General features: G+C 41.3%; 1 protein-coding gene across 1 annotated transcript in view; it reads right to left on the bottom strand.

Moving 5' to 3' along the window:
* Vps45 (vacuolar protein sorting 45 homolog) overlaps positions 1–21,734 on the bottom strand; it is a 57,016-nt gene that overhangs the window by 18,035 nt on the left and 17,247 nt on the right. The window contains exons 10-13 of the mRNA XM_027393679.2: positions 21,073–21,240; positions 13,256–13,414; positions 12,377–12,484; positions 10,925–11,046 (exon numbers count right to left, since the gene is read on the bottom strand). Coding sequence (XP_027249480.1) covers positions 10,925–11,046; positions 12,377–12,484; positions 13,256–13,414; positions 21,073–21,240 — 557 coding nt within the window. The remainder of the gene's footprint in view (positions 1–10,924; positions 11,047–12,376; positions 12,485–13,255; positions 13,415–21,072; positions 21,241–21,734) is intronic.

Raw genomic sequence — 21,734 nt, 5'->3', positions numbered from 1 at the left:
GGAGAGAACACATTCTTGCAAATTGTCCTCTGAACCCCATACATATGTATAGTGGGATGCAATTGTGTTCCACTATAAATATGTTTATACATACACATTAATACATAAATAAATAAGTGTAATTTAAATGTCAAACCAAACAGCCAACCAACCAACCAACCAACCAACCAAATAACCAAACAGTAACAGTTAAAGACACTCCAACTGTTTTGAAGTGGATAAAGGCAAGTACACAGCATAAAACACAAAAAGGCTGAAGACATTTCTTGACTCTTGCTGTGTCATCTCTGTCCCCAGTTGTGTCCCTCCTCCACCATTCCTATAGAGACGAATACTGTTGCTCGTGCGCATGCATGTATGTGTGTGTGTGTGTGTGTGTGTGTGTGTGTGTGTGTGTGTGTAGGCACATGTATTCCTGTATACACTAAAACATGTATGTAGCTGTCAGAGGATAACTTTCAGGAACTGCTTCTCTCCTTTACCACCTGGGATCTGGTCAATTCAAATCAGGGCATCAGGTCTGGCAGCAGATGTCTTTGCCATCTCTCCAGTCCCCATACTGTACATTTAAAAATTTGACAGAGGGGGCTGGAGAGATGGCAAAGCCATTAATGGCCAGGCTCACAATGAAAAATCTGATGGAGGGAACTGGAAAGATGGCTCGGTGGATAAGAACAGTTGCTATTTTTGTGGAGGACCCAGGTTCAGTTTTTAGAACCATGTTGTGGCTCACAATCATTTGCAACTCCAGTTTCAGGGAATCCAACCTCCTCTGCTGGCCTCTGTGAGCACCAGGCACACAGGTGCTACACTTATATACAGGCAAACACTCAAACATATAAAGACATCTAATCATTTTTTAAAATTTAGAAATTGGGTATGGTAGCCCACACCATTAAAACCAGCACTCAGGAGGCAGAGACAGGAGGATCTTTGTAAGTTTTAGGCTAATCTGGTACACATATCATGTTCTAGGCTAGCCAAAGCTTCACAGCAAGAGCCTGTCTTTTAAAAAAAATGTTATTATTTTTGGGAGAGCACTCTCCAAGTTGTTTCGAGTATGCCATCACACTAACAATCCAGCAGTGCAAGGTCCTGCACGTGTCAGGACCACGCACTTCAAAGCTATGGGTCCCTTTAGATGTGCAGGCAACAAAGCAGAATCTCATGATGACTTCTTACTGTGATCTGGCCATTTCATCTTAAGTTATTTTCAGGCAGTTTAGCTCCAGACTCCACTAAGTAACTTCTGTTGTCAGGGTTGGACCACGTTGCTAACTCCACGTTAACTGTCCTTTAGTCTCTGTCTTACTTCACCTGCCAACAGCATTAGACAACTTGGTTACCTGCTTTTCCTGGATAAAATTCCAGGGTATTATGTTCTCATTTTCCCCCTACTTTATTAGAGGCCATTTGTTGCCGGTCTACTACTGGGCTAATTCATAATCTGTACACACTGTGCGGTTTGAAAGAAAATAGCTGACAAAGGAAATGGCACTGTTAGGAGGTGTGGACTTGTTGGAGGACGCGTGTCACTGTGGGAGCAGGTGTAGTACGAATAGTAAAAACCCAGAGACAGATATTGGGGCTCAAGATGAAGATCAGAAAAGCAAAGCATCCAGGCCACCAGAGAACTCTTACCTCTACCAAGGCTGGGGTGAACCTGACCTTAACATGGCTGAAGACTAATTGCCAGAGACTGAATACTGGAATGCCTTGCTCCTATCTTATAAACCTCTCTAGTGCTGGGATTAAAGGCGTGAGCTCTGTTTCTCTTTTAGATGATTCACTCTCATGTAGCCCAGGGTGGCCTTGAACTCACAGAGATCCATCTGCCTCTGTATCCTGGGATTAAAGGTGTGTGCCACCACTGCCAGCTTCTGTAGCTTTGATTTCCGATCTTCAGTGGCTTTATTAGATCATAAACAATATATCTTCATAGGCAGGCTTTGAGGTACCTTTTGCTCAATCTTCCCTTAGTGTGACAGTCAGTCGACTTCCTGTTGCTGGAAAAATATAGGACTCTCAGCTAATCCTCCAGCACCACGTCTGCCTGCACTCTGCCATGCTCCTTGCCATAATGATAATGGCCTGAACTCTGAAACTGTAAGTGAGCCCCCTCAATTAAATGTTTTACCTTTTATAAGAGTTGCTGTGGTCATAGTGTCTCTCCACAGAACTAAGAACCCTAACTAAGAAAGCTTCCCGCAGATCTTCTTCAAATGTGATTTAATTAAAATAAAATTTTAACCCTTCAGCAGCATTGCTGCTGCTGCCTGCTATGGTTTGAGGGTTAACACACTGAAATGTAATCCCCATTGTGAGGCATTAGGAGGGTAGAAGCTTACTCTGACTACAGTGTTTGTGGTGCTGGTGGGGACTCTGTGGTGATCAGGACTAGCTAAGGTTCAGGTAAGAGCCCTCAGCACTGTGGTTGATGGAAAAAGAGACAGAACAGCAGGTGGAGACTTCCTATTCTCAGAAACTGATGTTGTTTTCAGTAAGATTTCATGTGCAGTGCTCCTTGCAGTTGAAGGACAATCCTGTGGCTCATCAAGCAGTTTGAGTTTGAATAAATACTGACAGATTGCACAGATTATTAAGAAGGACAGACTGGCCAGACGTTGGTGGTGCACGCCTTTAATCCCAGCACTCGGGAGGCAGAGGCAGGTGGATCTCTGTGAGTTCGAGACCTGCCTGGTCTACAAGAGCTAGTTCCAGGACAGTCTCTAAACCCTGTCTCAAAAAACAAATAAACAAACAAAAAACAAACAAAACAAAACAAAAAACCCAAAAAAAGAAGGACAGACTGTTCCTCTTGCCCGGAGTGCAGTGATCATTTTAGTGACTGGTGAGGGGAGTTAGACCGGAACACCTGCATTTTGAGCTCCTGATCTGGTAAATCAGAAAAGCCACTGAACAGACACAGAAAACACCCTGGAGAACACGTTGGTACCTGTAACTGCCCTTTATATAGGCTGTGCACTGTGTGAGGACAGCACCCAGCTATGGGGCCAGAGAGATGGCTCAGCAGTTACCAGTGCTTTCTGTGCAATCCTGAGGATCAAAGTTTGGATCTCAGCAACTGTCTAATAATCTGGGTATCTCATACATCCACTGTGACCCCAGTTCTGAACCACGGAGAGACAAGAGGAGCTCTGGGGCTTGCTGGCTTCCAGCCAGGCCAAGAAAACATGAGTTCTAGGTTCAAGAGGTTCCCAATCTCAAAAGAACAGGCAGAGAGTGCTTGAAGAGGAACCTAACATTCCCTCTGGCCTCTGCATGTGTGCACAGGTGTACCTAGACATGTACAATACACTCAAGACACATGAGCACACACACACAAATCTTTAAACCAAAACAACAACAAAAAGTTCTAGATAAAGAATAGAGATATGGTCTTAGAATTTGGTTCAATTACACACATAACAAAGATGACTATGTCATATTTGACTATGACACAATACCAGATTTCTGAGCCTCCTTCTGCTGATTCAATGTAGCTAAAGAACATTTATAAAAACTTTAAAAACAAATTTTTAAAGATTTTATTTTATGGTATATGTATAGATGTTTTGCCTGCAAGTATGTGTAACATGCACATGCCTGGTCCTGTGGAAGTCAGAAGAAGGCTTTAGATCTTGTGGAACTTGAGTTATGGATGGTTGTGAGCCACCACGTGGGTGCTGAGAATCAAATCTGAGTCCTCTATAAAAGCAACAAGTGCTCTTAATCCCTGAGCCATTTTTCCAGTTCTTGAAAAAGAACTTTATAAAAAGTTTATTTTATGTGTATGAGTGTTTGCCTGCATGTATATCTGTGCACCATGTGCATACCTGGTATATATGGAGGTCAAAAGAGGGCATCAGATCCCCTGGAACTGGAGTTACAGACAGTTGTGAGAGGCCATGTGGATGTGGGAATTAAACCTGGTCCTCTGCAAGAGCATGTGTTCCTAGCTGCTGAGTCATCTCTTCAGCTCCTGAAAAACTTCTAAAAAAGCCTAGAGAGATGGCTCAGTGGTTAAGAGCCCTTATTCTTTTTGCAGAGGACTTGGGTTTGGTTATCTGACACACTGTGGCCTTCGCCAGCATCTGCTGCACATGGTGACATAAACCCATGCGGGCATATACACATACACACAAAGTAAATACATCTTTTTAAAAAAGTCTCTGAAACTGGGTGTGATGGCTCATGCTTATAATCTCAGCACTTGGGAGTCTGAGGCAGGAGGATGGTTGAGAGTGGGGGGCCAGCATGAGCTACAGAGTAAGACCTTGTCTCAAACAGAAAATTAAAACAAAACTAAAGAGTCTCATAACATTTTTCTTTTTATTCCTTTCCCCAATAGATTTTAAAAGATGTTCCAGCTGGGTGGCACATGCCTTTAATCCTAGCACTCAGGAGGCAGAAGCAGGTGAATATCTGAGTTCGAGGCTAGCCTGGTCTATAGAGTGAGAATTTCAGGACAGCCGAGACTATACAGAGAAACCATGTATCAGGAAAAAAAAAAGATGTTCCTATGAGACTAGTGGTAAAATATATAGAAAATCTTTTATGCATTGTGGAATACACAAATTCAAGTCTATGTGCATCTTTCTATGCTCTGTAACTCACCATAGCAACCCAAAGCATTAATTAAGCAGTCAGCAAATGTTAGAAAACAGCAACCAGTTCATTCTGTATCCAGCTACACAAGGACATCTTAACAGCCCAATCTGTATCTTATTTTGTTAGAAAAATAAAACATCAAATACAGCATTTCTAGAAACTATTATTTCTATACATGAGCTAGTCAGCAAAAACTTTCCAAATGTAACACTTAACCTACTTTGTGGACTACTACACTTATGCCTAAAGTTTAAATTTTTGAATATACTTAGAGATAGATAGTAAAGCTCTTTTGGTTTTTTTCTGCAGTGAAAAAGGCTTTTATAGGAACAAAAGCAGTGATTGCAACAAGAGTCTATGAAATGTGTGCATATCAGAGATAAACAACTGCGGGGAAAGATTTAGCCCGATAGGGGATAAATAAGTCCATCTGTAGAATGAAGATCAAACCTCTTTTATGTCCTTACTCTCAAGCAGTAACCACCAATTACATAGCTAAGGCAAAAAAACACAAGTGCTCCAGCTCTGCAAATCTGCACAAGTGCCACAGTTTTATGATCCTTCCTAATACTGCAACAATGATAAAACTTTCTATCATGAGACCTAAGCCATTATAAAGATGACCCAAATTAACTTCTCAGTGTGATGGACTAGGGCCAAGAGAGTGGTCAGAAATGATACTGGGGCTAGGCAAGAGCAGAGCCAAAATTTATACCAACTTAATGACAACCTACAAAAATCTGAATTATCAACCAAATTTATTCTTGTATTTAACGTTTTCAATGGTAAATTTTGGCATATTTACTGCTATCTACATAATTTAATAAATAGTTACTGAATTCTTACTGTTTGTAAAGTACTATTGGATAATGTGAAAATCTTAAAGACTAATTCTTACTTCAATATGACAATATCTAATATGATAGTTAATGAAAAAGCTATAAATGGATATAATGAACCACTGTCTCAATATACAGAGGTAATAATTAGCAGTTTCTCATGTCTTCTTTCATAAATCATGCTATAAACATATGTATTATATACACATTATGTATATATGTATAGTTGCTTACATATACACAGTTATATTTATGCTTATATATATTTTTCCACAGAAGGGGGAATGATACCATCTTGATTTCCAATGAACACATTTTAGAGTTTTGCATATGCTCCATGAAGAATTATACTATTAAAAAAAATTACACTATTGGGCTTTGGTGGAATAGCAGGAGGCTGACATTGGAAGACTTTGAGTTGAAGGTCAGCCTAGGCTATGTAGTGATTTCCAGCCCAGCCTAATAGTTCTGAGCTGTAACTGAGTACCAGTCTTCTGTTGGTGGGTGTTAGCCTGTCTCCAGATGGTTACTGTTTCAGTGAACACCGGGTTTACATGTCTTTGTGTACTTGTGCATGGGTATTTGTTTACAGGATAAACTTTCAGAATTGGGATTGTTGTGCTTTTCAAGTGCTCTCTCTATTGCTTCTGCTAAGCAGAGCTCAGAAGTGGCAATAAATAGAATATAGTATCTTCTATGTCCTCAACTAGTTTGGAGCATTTCTCTGTCTCCTTCTTCAAAGTTTCCTCAGATGACTTAGATGCCTCTAACACATTGTGCTGTTTTTCCCACCTCCTTTCCTGGCCACCCTCACTCTCTGGAGACCTAGCTCTGCTCACCGTTCTCCTCTCCACTTTGTTTTCAACACTTCCAGGGACTTTGACAGCTCGACACCTAATCCCTAAGCTACCGCAGCTTCACCTCTACTAATACGCCATCCATATTACAGCTTCAACTTCATCATTACAAGCATGTGGGCCACCCATGAAATCATGAATTTAAGATCTCCTTCCCCCAGTAATCACCCATCAACTTAAAACCTCCCTATATAGTCATATGCAATAGCATTCTGGACCTCCAATATAACCACCAGTCCTTCTTCCGATTTCCACTTTCGAGAATCCTGGTTGGACCTATCTGCCTTCTTCAAGTTTAACCTTGTATAGTTAAAAGGGTCATTGAAAACCATACAATTGGGTCACTTGGTATATTTTAAACCAATGTCTACTAATAGGCATTTGACTCCTATGGAAATTCTATTTAAATTTTTGTAGTAAATTAGATTCAAACACATGCTCATATCTCATCTCTTAGCCTATACAACTTCCTAAGTTAGCTTCTAAACTCACAGAAACTGGGCTTCCAAATATTACTGACACTTGGGGACCACCAACAACCTTCCCACTAAATTGAAAGGGGCTTTACCTCTCAGAAGACTGGACATGGCCTACCATGTGCTTGTCTTTAAGACTCCCTGCCTCTGTTCTGGTTTGTCCTGTGCAGTCTGACTCCTGGCCTGTGTTCAGTGCTGCATTCTGAGCAACCTTCTTTTCTCTTTCTCCTTTAGAGGTCCTATCTAATCTATATGACCAAAGACTTATCAGCCCTCAACTTAACACAGAATGGTTTTGTAATAAGGTCTTGCTATGGAATGTAGGGAAACCTTTAACTTTCTGTCTCAGGCTCTTTAGTGCTTGTGTGGGCCACCCCACCTAGTATAGGTGACATTTGTATTTTATTATTAAATAGGCACTTCAACAAAATTCCTAATTTCTCCTCAAAACCTGAGCATTACCCTTGGTTTCTGTTACTCATGCTCTATCCATGTGCTTTCTTAAACAGATTGCTTTTCCTTCCTTCCAGGCCACTTTCACAGCTTATGTGGACTCCGGCAACCTCCTCCAGAAGTCTCCCTTTGTTTTTCACTAGCAATCCAATATCTTTCTTTCTTTTTTTATTTTTATTTTTTCAAGACAGGGTTTCTCTGTGTAGCTTTGAAGACTAGCCTAGCAGTTGCTCTGTTGACCAGGCTGGCCTTGAACTCACAGAGATCTGCCCGCCTGTGCCTCCTGAGTGCTGGGATTAAAGGTGTGCGCCACCAACGCCCAACTTAAGTTGCCATTTCTAGTCACTATGTCTGGCTTTAATTTTGTAATTGAAAATCCATTTTAAATACCACATCTTTAGAGACGTTCTGTCCACTCTAAACTTCCCTGGCCCCATAGTTTCTTTGTAGCTTACCATTCCATTCTTTCTTTTGCAGCACTTTTGTTTACTCTAAAAGGGACCTTAAGGGTAAATACCATGTCTTTGCTGCCACTTCTACAGTCCTCGTGTCTAAAACAATTTTTAACATACTGAAAGCATTCAATAAACATCTGTTGTATCAAAGAATAAAGCAACATAATTAACTGTGTACATGTTTAGATCACAGTGACAAATGCTAACAGATGCCAACAGCTAATAAGCACTGAGGGGGAGAACATCATTTTGAGCTTTGTTTGGCAATGACTCAGAACAGGAAGGTTTGCTGATGTACACTAATATACTCATCTGGTCCATGGCTTCCTTTTGGCAATAAGTAGCTAGTTTTTCATTCAGCAATTCTTTAATTTTTTTAAAGATTTTTATGTATGTGTCTGTATGAGCATATGCTATGTATGTGTGGTGCCCATAGAGGCCAGAAGAGAGTGTGGAATCCTTTGGAGTTGGAGTTGAAAGAGGTTATGAGTGCTAGGCTCTCTAGAAGAGTAGTGAATACTCTTAACTGCACCCAGTAATTCTCATATGAAATCTATAAGCACATTAATGTCTTATCAAATTAATTAAAAGCCTCAAGAACAAGGGTTTTCAAAAGTTTCTCAAATAGGTGAGAAATTTGGTGCAGTTTTCATTTTTGTTATTGGTGAACACCTCTGGATCTTAATGCATGGTCCCTAGACAGTTTGTTAGAGTGATTGGGTTGTACTCCCACCCATAACATCTGGTGTTAATCTTGTATTTAAAAAAAATTCTGGCAGGGCGGTGGTGGCACACACCTTTAATTCCAGCATTTGGGAGACAGAGGCAGGCAGATCTCTGTGAGTTCCAAGACAGCCTAGTCTACAGAGTGAGTTCCAGGGCAGACTCCAAAGCTACAGAGAGAAACCCTGTCTGGAAAAGCAACAAATAAATAAATAAACAAACCAAATAGTTTTCTTTTTAAGGGACTAAAAGAAAAAAAATACAACGCACAAAATTCATTCACCTATAAATCTCTGAACATTTTCCCTTTTCTGAATTACATTATATCTATAAAACACTAAACTGCCAATGCTCTTAGATAATTAATGGTTGAATAAATAAACAAATAAATAAAAGATGAATTATATCAACAGTAAAATTCTCACATTAAATTACCCAACAGATACAACTGTATATGCTGGGCCCTTTATATTATGTGGTCCAATATAAATAATTCTTAACTAGCTAGAATTTGTATGCATGTAAATTTTAAGTTGGTTTAAGTAAATTGGTCTGGACAAGTTTTGTTTTTATTAAAATTAACTAACCACTAGATTAACGTTCTAACTAAAGAAAGTCATTTTCTCCTGGGACACATATGGCTTTTCTAGTCAGGCCTCTCAGTTTGTGTGTTGGTCACACTTGGCAAAGTCCAATCCTCACCCAAACCAGCAACAACACACTCTGGCTGGCAATCAAGTCGCAAATCTATTTTGGGCATTAATGTCTGAAACACCAAATGACAGGTGCTATAGAGCTTAAGAGGAAACTGATATGCTGCTCAAACACAGAATATAGGGAGGGGTCTGAGGGATTTAAAACACCTGCTTCTTTATTCCAAAGCAAGTAAATGACTCAGGCTTGGCAGAGGAGCTCACACATAATGCCAACATATGCAAAACCCAAAGATTCTTCAGCCTGAAACAGCAGAAGGGGGCAGTGGTCAACATCTCAGTGTGATCAAAACAGTGGTCTAAATTCTGTTTTCTCTACAAATCTCTCTCTCTCTCTCTCTCTCTCTCTCTCTCTCCTCTCTCTCTCTCTCTGTGTGTGTGTGTGTGTGTGTGTGTGTGTGTGTGTGTGTGTCAGAGAGAGAGAGAGAGAGAGAGAGAGAGAGAGAGAATACATCTGCACCATGGAGTGTGTGTCTTAGGTCAGAGGACAACTTCAGGATTCCATTCTCTCCTTCACCATGTAGGTCCTGGAAATTTCAGGATTTCATTCTCTCCTTCACCATGTAGGTCCTGGAAATGAACTGAGGTTGTCAGGCTTGGTGGCAAGCACCTTACTAGCTCCTCTAGTTTTTTTTTTTTTTTAATCTATTTTTCATTGTTATGTAACAAAGTACTAGAGAGTTGGTAGAATAAGACCACACATTTATATGCTAGAAATAAAGAAATTTCAGCTAGGCGTTGGTGGCACATGCCTTTAATCCCAGTACTCAGGAGGCAGAGGCAGGTGGATCTCTGTGAGTTCGAGACCTGCCTGGTCTACAAGAGCTAGTTCCAGGACAGCCTCCAAAGTCATAGAGAAACCCTGTCTCAACCCCCCCCCCCCAAAAAAAAAATAAAAGAAATAAAGAAATCTTCAGAGTTCAGAGAAAATCTTTGATAACGCCTCTCAGAAAATACATAAATTTAAATCTTCATTTTGTAAATAATCAGCTTCTGTCTTGAAAATCACTGAAAACCAAACTCTTACATAGGTTGTTACATCATCAAAAAATTGCTTCTTGTATGTTTGTAATGTGTGTTCTGAACAGTGAACACAGAAATATTTTATTCAGACTAAGTATGAACACTAAAATTTTTAAAAATATTTTAATTTTTGAATAACTGGGAGTAAATCCAGAGCCCCAGGCATGGTAGATGAGCATACATCTACTGAGTTATTTTCTCATCTCTCTCTTCTCACTTAAAACCACACACTTCTTCCACATGTTTAAAATCTGAAACAGGGTCTAAGTAATCCAGGTGTGGTGGTCTTGAACTCACTCTGTAGCCTCAGCAGGCCTTGAATTTGCTGTCCTACTGCCTCAGCCTCCATAATACCCAGATTTCAGGCCTACAATGCCAGACCAATCTTGAACATTGGTAAGTCAAGCTGACCAATTTGTGATACCTTAAAAGCCACAGAGTTTATAGACTTATGGTTTCTGTGGGTCAAAGCCCACACATATGTTAGATCTGAGTTCTTTGCTCAGGTTTTATCAAGCTGAAATCAAGCCGCCAGTCAAGATTAGGATCTCATCTTAAGCCCAGAGTCCTCTTCCAGGTTCACTGGCACTCCAGATTCAGATATTTTACAATTACTGGACTCAGAACTGAGCACCTGGAAGCACCCACTCGTCCTTCCCTACGTGGTAGTTTGGTTCTTTTCTTCAAGTCCAAGATCTGGATGTCTTAGGCCCTTCTAGTTTCTCTGGCTTGTTCTAGGGTCCCAGTTTTTATTTCTAATCTTTGTCACCTTACCTGTCTCTGAGGGTGCTGGGGCCTAAATAAGGGTAGAGGTTTTCCTTAAGCTTTCCTTTGATGAGATGGTCCAGGGTCTCATGCAGGAAAGGCTGATGTTGTGTATACACATTTTCCACTCCCTAAAATATGGAAATGGTTCTTGTGTTATTTTGGGGAAGCTAGCAATATAACATTTAATGATACATCAGAAAAGGGACATATACTCAACAGAAACTTTGTGGGACAGAATCGAATATGAATTGGATAGGAATCAAACAATCAAATAGGACGTTTGTGTGTATATGCACAGGTGGGTCAAGGTGCATGTGTGTGCATAGGTGTCAGAGTCAGCACTAGGGTCTTCCTCATGGCTCTCTACCATATTTTTTGAGATGGAATCTCTTATTGAACTTGGAGCTCACAGCTTTGGCTAGATTGGCCGGCCAGAGAGCTCCAGGGACCCTGCCCCCATTCTCAGCACTGGGGGTACAGATGCATACCACTGTATTTGTTTTCTGTGTGTTTGCTGGGAATCTAAACTCAGGTTTGAGTAGCAAACATTTAACCAAATGTACCATCTCCCCAGCCCTGAATTTTAGAATATTTAAAAATTAGCCGGGCGTTGGTGGTGCACGCCTTTAATCCCAGCACTTGGGAGGCAGAGGCAGGTGGATCTCTGTGAGTTCGAGACCAGCCTGGTCTACAAGAGCTAGTTCCAGGACAGCCTCCAAAGCCACAGGGAAACCCTGTCTCGAAAAAATAAAAAAACAAAAAACAAAAAAATTATTTTAATTAGAAAAAATGTTCCAGTCTTACAAAAGTACTAAGTTTTGTTTTTTGAAACAGGGTTTCTCTGTGTAGCTCTGGCTGTCCTGGAACTCACTCTATAGACCAGGCTGGCCTCAAACTCACAGAGATCCCCCTGCTTCTGCCTCCTGAGTTTAAAGGCATGGCCACCACTCCCTGGCCAAAAGTACTAAATTTAAAGCTAGTTATTTTCAATAAGTTTTCAATAAACTTTTCAAGGTACTAAAAAATCTGTAATCTTTTATCTTGTCTGAATCACATTCTTTTGGGATGGACGGCAGAGAGAGAGAGAGAGAGAGAGAGAGAGAGAGAGAGAGAGAGAGAGAGAGAGACAGAGAGACAGAGAGACAGAGAGACAGAGAGAGCTTAAACAAATTTTAAATTACAAACACAATAAAGAGAGCCGTGACTATCAGAACTGTTTACACTTCCTGGAATCATGTTCAGTTATTCCCCACTCAGCTCCCTGGCCCAGTGCAGGCACACTGCAGCACAGAAGGTAACATTTCAAGAGACTGTCTGCTTTGATTTCACTGGGTGAACACAGCACTACCATCAGTAGTATACTTTTAAAATCATTATCAGTTCACGCTCAGCCTCAGGGTTTTTAACTATTCTCATTTAGGAAAGCAGAGAAAAAAAAAAAAAAACAAGAAACTGTACCTTCAATCCTTTGAGAAACTGTTTGGTTATAGCCACAGCATCTTTGGGGCTGAAGAGGTCACTTCCTCTAACCCGTTTACCACCGTATTCAACAACTGCTGACACAAGCTGTAAGACAAAAAAAGGGGGACAATCTTTTATTGCTTAGGTATCAGGAAGCTCATTTCATCAAAAAATAACTTTATTAAGACAATGAAGACATGAGTGGACAGAATTATACTCCTTGTAAATAAATAGTATGGTTTACCCTTTTGGGGACTGAGACTAACAGACTTGGTTCCTAGGGTTTGGGCTTAATGTAAATTTGGCATTGGGTATTGTGCTATGTTATAAGTGATTGTTCTCTACGCCAGCCAACTGCCATTAGGGACTCCCAGCTGGGCAAGCTGACTGCTTGTGCCCCGTCACCTGAGTATCCAGAGGCTCCTAACCACCTGCTGTATGCCACTCTGCCTTAAAGTAGATGGTATCAGGAAGGAGGGGAGACTAGAGAAGGGAATACCACCTCTGCAGCTATGGGGAGCCCTTATCCTTGCTGGGTAAAGGCTTTCCAGGCATGGCCTTTTGGGGGAGGAGCACCCACACCCCTGTATGTTATCCCTCATCTATTCTCTCTAAGGAAGCCCAAAAAACCAATTGGTTCCCTGGAGTAAACTTTGGCAGAACTGTGTCTTGGCTTGTGGTTGGGACCTTAGGAGGAGGGGTAGACACTGCTTAAATCTCCCCCTGGGAAGGAATTTTAGCAACCAGCACTTGCCAGTAATTCTAGCATCTGGGAGGCTGGTAGGGAGACCTTAAGTGTAAGGTTCCCCCTGGGATACATAGTGAGGCCCTCGCTCAATTAAAATAAAACACACACAGGCACACACACCAGATTACCTTTCGGTACTTCTCGGAAACACCTTTACTCCTGAGGTCCACTATGAGTCCTGGCAGGCTGTTGCTGCTGTGTCGCTCATAATGTAGAGCATACAGCATCACCAGACGAGCTGCATCCAATTCTGTGACTTTAGGGTTCTGCAGGAGTCTCTTCACATTCTGAAGAAAGACAGAGCCAGTGCTAACCCTGCCACTTGAGTGACCTCTGTGTAATGCCCACGACCTCAAGCTTATTGAGTGGTAGACACACATCTCAGCTAACACATAGGCCATTCTTTTTCAACTACAGGACAGCAAATGCTTCTTCTTCAATGGAAGAATTAAATAGGAATATAATTCAGCAACTGTTGCTCTTGCCTTTCCTGATAGCCTGAGTCATCTCCCTGGTGACGTAAGGAACACAGACGACTTCCACTTCAGTTGATACAGTGCACAACAGAAACAACCACTTTCTGGTCAAAGGCAGCTTTCTTTTAGTGCTGTTCACCCCACTGTATATAAATAGGCACAAGCTTGTAGACTTACACAGGGCTGGGCTTAATCTTCAAGAAACACCAGAAGAAACAACAGGTCTCAAGATGGTTAAAAGAAACATGTGTGTAATAGCATGTAATCTCTAAAATGGATAATGTAAAATCTAAGAGGCAGGAGCTGTAAGCAAAGGGACAGAGTAAGTCATGTTTGGACTTTTCTCATCCTTACATAAGGGCCTTCCTACATGACACATATTTATATTTATTATACAGTGAAGCATATAATTTAAGCCAAAAAATACATTTTAAGACCCCAGAAGGCACAATGCCAGGCACTGTTGGAAAACACTGATGTGTCTGAGCCAATTTCTGTCCTCAATGAGTTCACAGATTCATTGAGGGCTGAAATAAACATAAGTCACTCTGCTACAAAGCATGTTGTTTCAAAGTACTTTAGCTTAGTGAGACTGAAAAATGTGGGCATGTATCAGCTAACACAGAAGACATATTAGCTCATATGCCAGCTTTTCATCATGGACAAGATTCCTTATGATAAAAGAGGACACAGTGCCAATACGTCAATGAAAGAAGAGACAGGAATCCTAGGTGCTTCCTGCAAGAAGTTTTCTGACTTTAGGAGCTGCCACTTCCCACTGTGTTACAGGTCAGGGAAAAGGGCAAAGGCAAATGAGGATTCAAAGGTATTTCACTGCAATCAAATAAAAACAAAACACCAAATAACTGAAGAAGACAGCCTTAGATAGTATCTTCACTTTTGACAAAATTAATCTCTATGAAAAGCAAGCATTTTTTAGGACTTTAGAGCCTAAAGGAAACATTAACCCCAAGAATAAGGCTGTGGGTACAAAAATTGCTGGAGAGCTAACTATGGTGGTATTACTTTATTTAGTATTTTGGCTTTTTATGACAGGGTCTCACTCTGTCATCCAGGTTGGCCTGGCACTTACTATGTGGACTTGTGGGGTTTCTCATGTGTATGCCTTCAAGTGCTGGGATTCCAGGTGAGCTAGAATCTGGCTAGGGCTGTTATTATTATTAGTGCTACAAAGTTAGATAGGTTTCTAGTTTTTGTTGTTGTTGCTGGTTTTTTTTTTTTTCCAAGACAGGGTTACCCTGTGTAGCTTTGGAACTTTGTCCTGGAACTCGTTCTGTAGACCAGGCTGGCCTCAACCTCACGGAGATCCACCTGCCTCTGCCTCCATGTGCTGGGGTTAAAGACATGCACCACCACTGCTGGGCATCTATTTTTTTTTTTTAAAAATTTAAGTTGGACTTTAAATGGTCAGCTTATAATCCTTCCCTCATAACTTTTATTTACATCTAGTACATGGTTTTGTAGAATGTGAGCTTTTCAGGAGCAACGTGTAGGCCTTTAAAAGCATTTCACCACTATCAACAAAGCCCCAAAGTTTTTGATGTCTAGGGAATCTTCCATTGTTTAAGGTTGTTTATCACCCTACTTCTTTTTTCTTCTATTAGAGCTATGATTAAGCGGCATTGCAGCACACTTTTTATGACATAAAACATCTAAATTATTGTACAAATTACAGATGAACTCAGTGGCTAATGAGAACCTTCTTTTTCTTGGTTCAGTCTTTAGAACTCCCTCCTTGCGTGCAAACAGTCATCGAATAACAACCAACCAACAGATGAGGACAGAAAGATGGAATTAGTAGAGGCATGGGCTCAGCAAGCTGCAGCAACAAAGCGACTCTTCCCCAGCAGTCCAAGATGAAGTGCTGGAGCGCTGGGGTGAGAAAGAGTCCTGGGAAGATGGTAGAGGGCATGTAGGACCTGATCTCACTAACTGATAAAATACCAGAGTCAGGGTTCAGGTTCCTGGCTTTGAGACGGGGTCTCATGCATCTCATGCTGGCCTCAAACTCATTTTGTAGCTGAAGATGATCTGCACCTCCTAATCTTCTTGCCTCCACCTCTTAAGTGCTTGAATTACAGGCATGTGCCATCATGCATGGCTGTATAGCTGCATGTGATGGCCCTATCTTGTAATTCATCACTTTGGAGTCTGAGAAAGGATCTCCGTGAGAAAGGAGGATTGCTACAACTTAAAAGCCAATCTGGGCTACTGAGTGAGACCTTACCTCAAAAAACAAAACAAAAAAACCCAAAGATGGGCCAATGAAATGGCTTAGCAGATAAAGGTAATTGCTGTCAAGCCTGATGACCTGAGTTCAATTCCTAGGACCCACAAGGTGGAAGGAGAACAAATTCCTGATGACCTCCACAATTGACTCATGACTTGTGCATACAAACACACCCACACACCCACACACCCCCCCACACACACAAAATAAATGTGAAAAATAAAAACAAAAGAAAAACAGACTGTGCTATTAAGCATTATTGCATATACCAGTGACAGTCATCATGTATAATAAATGTAGTATTTTCTCACATTTCATAGACAAAAGGACTGGGGTTTAGAGCAGTTAAGAATCATTTCCAAACTCATCATCAAAGGCTCAAGTTCTCTGCTGCTATTCCATGTGGCTTCAAACAGGACTCTGTCTCCTCATTTTTCTATATGCCATTAGCAGTGGTTTGAGATTTTCACCCAAGGTCAGGGAACAGGGTGTAAAACAGACCAGCTCTTTCTTCCAAATGAAGAGCTATGCTATGATAACATAGGTGCAGGCTAGAAATGCTTTCTTCCTGATGATATTTCTCTTCATGACACGAAAATCTTCACCTCCTAGTCAAGCCACTCCCTTCTGGGGACATACATGTGCTCCAATGGTAGCACACCACACTGTTTCTAATGAAATTCTTCCTAAATCAAGTTCCTGTTAGGTTTTATCTAACTGGTTAGAAATGGCACAGGTTAATTTTTATGTGGGCTATATGAGCATTTTTTCTTACCGTGCATGACACACTTACTATTCAATAAAGCAAACCCCGTCTCTATTCAAAAACTTCAATGCATTGCTTCATGACATTATTATCTAAGGTCAAGTCATCTGGGGTTAGGCCCCTGGCATCCACTTACTATCAAACAAAAGCTCCCTTTATGGACTATTTAAATCATGTTACAAAGAAATTCTCTGTGGTCGGTGAGCCCAACTACTGCTGCCTGTACAATTCTAACATCCCACAAGAAACCTTAAAAATATAAGTTCCAAACAGTGATCAGATCACAAATAGAGTTCTTTCCTGTTTGTTTTTGAGTTAAGGTCTCCTCCTCATCCCAGATTGGCCTCAAACTCATGGCAATCCTTCTACCTCACACTCCTGAGTGCTGGGATGACACGCATGAGCATTGTCTAGGCTAGAGTTCATATTTTTTAAAGTACATATTATCTTTTTTTTTAAGTACAAAACTAAGCAGGGTGGTAGTACGTACACCTGTAATCCCAGCCCTTGGGAGGCAGAGGCAGGTGGATCTCTGTGAATTCAAGGTTAGCCTGGCCTACAAAGCAAGTTCTAGGACAACCAGAGCTGTTACACAGAGAAACCCTGTCTCAAACAAACAAATAAAAAACAAAAACAAAAAAACCCCAAAAACCAAAGCTAAGTGCTCACACCTACAGAAGGCCTCTCTATCACCTCCTCCAAGGCTCACAGGGGCACTGTGGAGAAGGGATAGACAGAGTCCAAGAGCCGGGGGCTGGCAAAGTGACTTAGCAAGTAAACGTGCTTGCTGTATAAGCTTGGTGACCTGAGTTTGGTAGCAAGGAACCACAAAAGAAGCAGGAAAGTACCAACTCCACCAAGTTGTCCTCTGACACGCACATACATGTGGTGGCACACACACGCATAAACACATCACACACAGATACACACATACAAATATGTTAAAAGACAGAGAATGGAAGGGCAGTAGGACAGGGAGGAGTGCCATACACAACGAGGCTTTCCTCACACTCACAGCAGCTGTGCTCACCGTCACCAGACCTATACAAGATGAGCCCTCCTGCATGCCATCACGGATAGAGGGGCTCACGAGGGTTAGCCTTCCTCGAGGAGTTATTGGTAGTTAACGGTTGCTGGGGGTTGGGGGTAGGGAACCATTTTCTTCAGTTGTGTAGCTATTGCTAAGTTGTCTAAGCCCTAGTAAAGAACTCACTGCCATGCTCAAGCAAGAAAGTTAACGGTGAGAGAGAGAGAGAGAGAGAGAGAGAGAGAAAGCTGATGATATGTTGGGAAAAAGAAAGGGTTCAGTGAAGGTAGGAAGAGGATGACAGGGTAAGGAGGCAACCAAAATATATTATATATACATATATGAACTTGTCAAAGGATAAACACATTTTTAAGAAAATAAAATCAAAATACTCAAAACTGAAGGTTCTAATCTGAAGTCTCAATACATGGTTAAATGAGAAAACAAAATGAAGGCTCTGTAGACTATGGTACCACGTGAATTAAAAAAAGAGATAAACCCAGCATGTGGGAGGCAGAAGCAAGTGAATCTCTGTGAGTTCAAGGCTAGCTGAGCTTGGTCTACGGAGGGAGTTCCAGGCCAGCCATGGCTACATAGTGAGATCCTGTTTCAAACAATGGACAGAAATATGCACACACATGGCCTACAAAAAACTGTAAGGGTACATGAAACTGTTAGCAGACTCAGTTTTACTGTACACCTCTTCCAACTTATATTTACAATATGCTTAAGAATTAAGATATAATGTCAGTCTCAAGAACCGAGTTCTTTGTGAAGATTTACTGACCATGGACAATATAAAAAGAGTAATGAAGAACCATAAAGCAAATGGCATCTTTATGATTTTTAAAGTGTTTTCAGAAAATCTTGATAAACATTTAAAACTTAAAAGCAAGACCTATGGATTCCAGTAAAGGCTGGTGGACTGGAGCAACCAGATGTACTGCTACCATTCAGTTCTACTGTGCATCAGACTGTTTAGGATGAGGAAGCCAATGTCACCAAGCATCTTATGTGTCACACTGAATCCTCATTGTGACATAGAAACCTGAAGTTGCTATTTCCCCAAGGAAATGCTGGTGAATAGAACATTCCCCAAAGCTAGGGCAGTATGGCCCCAAAGCCTGTGCTACATCCAATATACCTGGCTGGCTTTATTTAATTAGGTAGAGGAAGAGAAGGTAAGTTTTAGAATACTAATGGGGAAATGTGATTGTTGTAGGTGGCTCAGAAATTACTACCTCTCCAAGGACTTATTCCTAAATTATCTTTTTTCAATGGTATTATATACAGATGAGTCATTTTTGTTTTCTGTCATTTTGACAGAATGATTCAGGATTTCTTGGGAACCTGGCGTTACCTCTATCTGCTCATCCTGCCTAATTTGAATCCACCATTGCTTCCTCTCTTCTCCTGGGCTTGCCCCTCACTATTTATCACTGTTGCTGAAAGTCTACAAGCCTCTTTTTACTTCTCACGCATCCCAAGTAGACTCAATTTTCTACAGCCCTGCTTTTGTCTGGCTGACTTTCATTTAAGACCCACACCAGATCTCTGCCTATCTCACCAAGCAGACTCTTAGACGCTTCCAAAGTCGGTTCCTGCTTACCAACTCAATTTTACCTCCTATTTCTCTTCCGCCCCACTCTTAATAGTTTCTTATTTCCTGCACACCGATGCATCTTTGCTTTGTTGTTATTCCTGATTGAACTCCTCCTCCTCCCAATTCTAGTCATTCCTCGAAGTCCACTTCAACATTTCCTTCTCTAAGAAAAGCTTCCTAATAACCTTATCTACTTATGGTCAGAATCACAGTTTTGACATAATATCCTGAAACATTATGTAATTTTTTTCTTGTGTTTTAGTTTTGTCTACTCGATCATACTATATATTTCTTAAGGTTATGGTCTGGTTATATAATTTTTCTTTTAAAATCCTCTGGTGACTCCTATCATTTTAAAATTGACACACAACCTCCTTTCTATACCACAAGGCGGTCCTTTTCTTTGTCTGTCTGTCTCGTGTGTGTGTCTCGTGTGTGTGTGTGTGTGTGTGTGTGTGTGTGTGTGTGTGTGTGTGTGGTGTGTGTGTGTGGTGTGTGTGTGTGTGAGATAAGGGATTGAACCCAGACCCTGGAACAGCCAGTCAAGCTCTCCACCATTGAGCTATCGCCCCTGCCCTTCAAGCTATCTTTCTAGTTTATCTAATGACCATTCTTGCCAGGCGGTGGCAGCGCACGCCTTTTATTCCAGCACTCGGGAGGCAGAGGCAGGCGGATCTCTGTGAGTTCGAGGCCAGCCTGGTCTATAAGAGCTAGTTCCAGGACAGGCTCCAAACCTACACAGAGAAACCCTGCCTGGAAAAACAAAACAAACACAAAAAAACAAAAAACCATTCTTCGGCTTTGTATTCCACTAGTTGTGCAGTACTGGTGCCCATGTTTTCACAGCTCCATGTCCGTTTCTCCCTGCTGAGAGTGTTGCACCTTTTTCCTCTGCTTGGTGTATGTACTCTAACTTATCTGTCTGTCCAAACTAGTTTTCACATCCTCTTCATCAAGAATCTGAAAGGTCATCATTGAGGAAAACAGTTGTTCTTCCTCTGTATTTCCATGTGCTTTTGGGAAGGCCTTGGTTACATACTTACCACATGAGACTATAGTTCCTTATCATTTTTGTGTACTTGTTAGTGTGAGTATGCACACCTGTGTCAGTCAGGGGTGTATGCACATGGATGCACCATGGAGCAGCCTGAGGTTGATGCTGGCGCCTCTCCTAGATTGCTCTCATGAGGCTCACCAACTGGCTAGACTGGGCGGCATCACATCCCGTGATCTGCCTACCTCTCTGTCCCTAGTGCGGGGATTACAGGTATACACCACTACACCTGGCTTTTTATGTGTGTGCTGTGATCTGAACTCAGATCCTCATATTGAGCATTAAACACTTTACTTCTGAGCCATCTCTGTAGCCACAATTCTTTAAAATTACTTTCTTTCTTCTTATAGTGTTAACACACTGAGAAGGATGGTGTCTTATTTATCTTCATTCCTCTATATCATCATCATCATAGCATTTATATATAGCATGATATCATGATTGTGATCTTTAGTAACTAATTCCTTTTTAGTAGCACTGGGAATTGAACATAAGGCTACATCTTCATCTTTTTTTAATTTATTTTGGGGCAGGGTCTTACTAAGTTGCATATTTAGGCTTTAAAAACTTGTGGTACTCCTGCCTCAGCTCCTAAGTACTGGGATTATAGTTGGGGGCTACCACACCTGGCTTACACCCATCTTAAATATGTTCATAACTCTGTAGTAAGCCAAGTTCCATGATGGTGAAGAAGGGTTACTCGCCTTTGCAGCTTTCTCTGCCCAGCACAGTGTTCACACACAGTAGGTGCTCACCAGTTAGACTGACCTGGAGAGCACTAGAATGGTCATTCTGACAGGCCAGTTCTTGCTCAACCTCTGAAACCTCCAGCAGATTCCTCTCACTGACCAACCGAGACAGTTCTCCGACCACTGTCACATGCTTTGATACGGTCCCAGACATCTTCTTGAACTGTGGATAGTTCTCAACAAAGGCCTGTTATGGAAGAAGCATGAATGGGGGACGCTGTCACATTCCAAATGAGAATAGGCATGTGTAAAGAAAGACTGTAAAAAGCTGGGGTTACTTTCCTGCCCAGGGTAAGGTACCCACGATGGCATTTATTAGTCTTGGGAAGAGAAAAGCTGGCACTTATCCTTAGGGTCTTTATAGAGGCCAGGCATAACTGAGACTGGAAAGAAATACATGACTTATGATGGATGTGTCACCATGCTTTTATTAAAGAGAAACTTTGTAGAAAATGTCTTGAACTAAACAAGGTGACTTGCTTGCTGGATGTGATGAGCAATGCCTGTAATTGCAGCTCTGGGGAGATTGAGGCATAAACACTGCCATGAGTTCCAGCCAGGTCCACATAGCTACAGTGTGGTCTGTAGTAATAAATGCATTTTAAAAACAAAGTAGAACAACACAAACAAGAAGCCAGGCATGATAACCCACATCTGGAATTCCAACACTTGGGAGGTGTA

The sequence above is a fragment of the Cricetulus griseus genome, assembly GCF_003668045.3.
Source record: "Cricetulus griseus strain 17A/GY chromosome 1 unlocalized genomic scaffold, alternate assembly CriGri-PICRH-1.0 chr1_0, whole genome shotgun sequence".
NCBI lineage: Eukaryota > Metazoa > Chordata > Mammalia > Rodentia > Cricetidae > Cricetulus > Cricetulus griseus.
The sequence above is the reverse complement of the archived record's forward strand: the minus strand, read 5'-3'. Positions and strand labels throughout refer to the sequence as shown.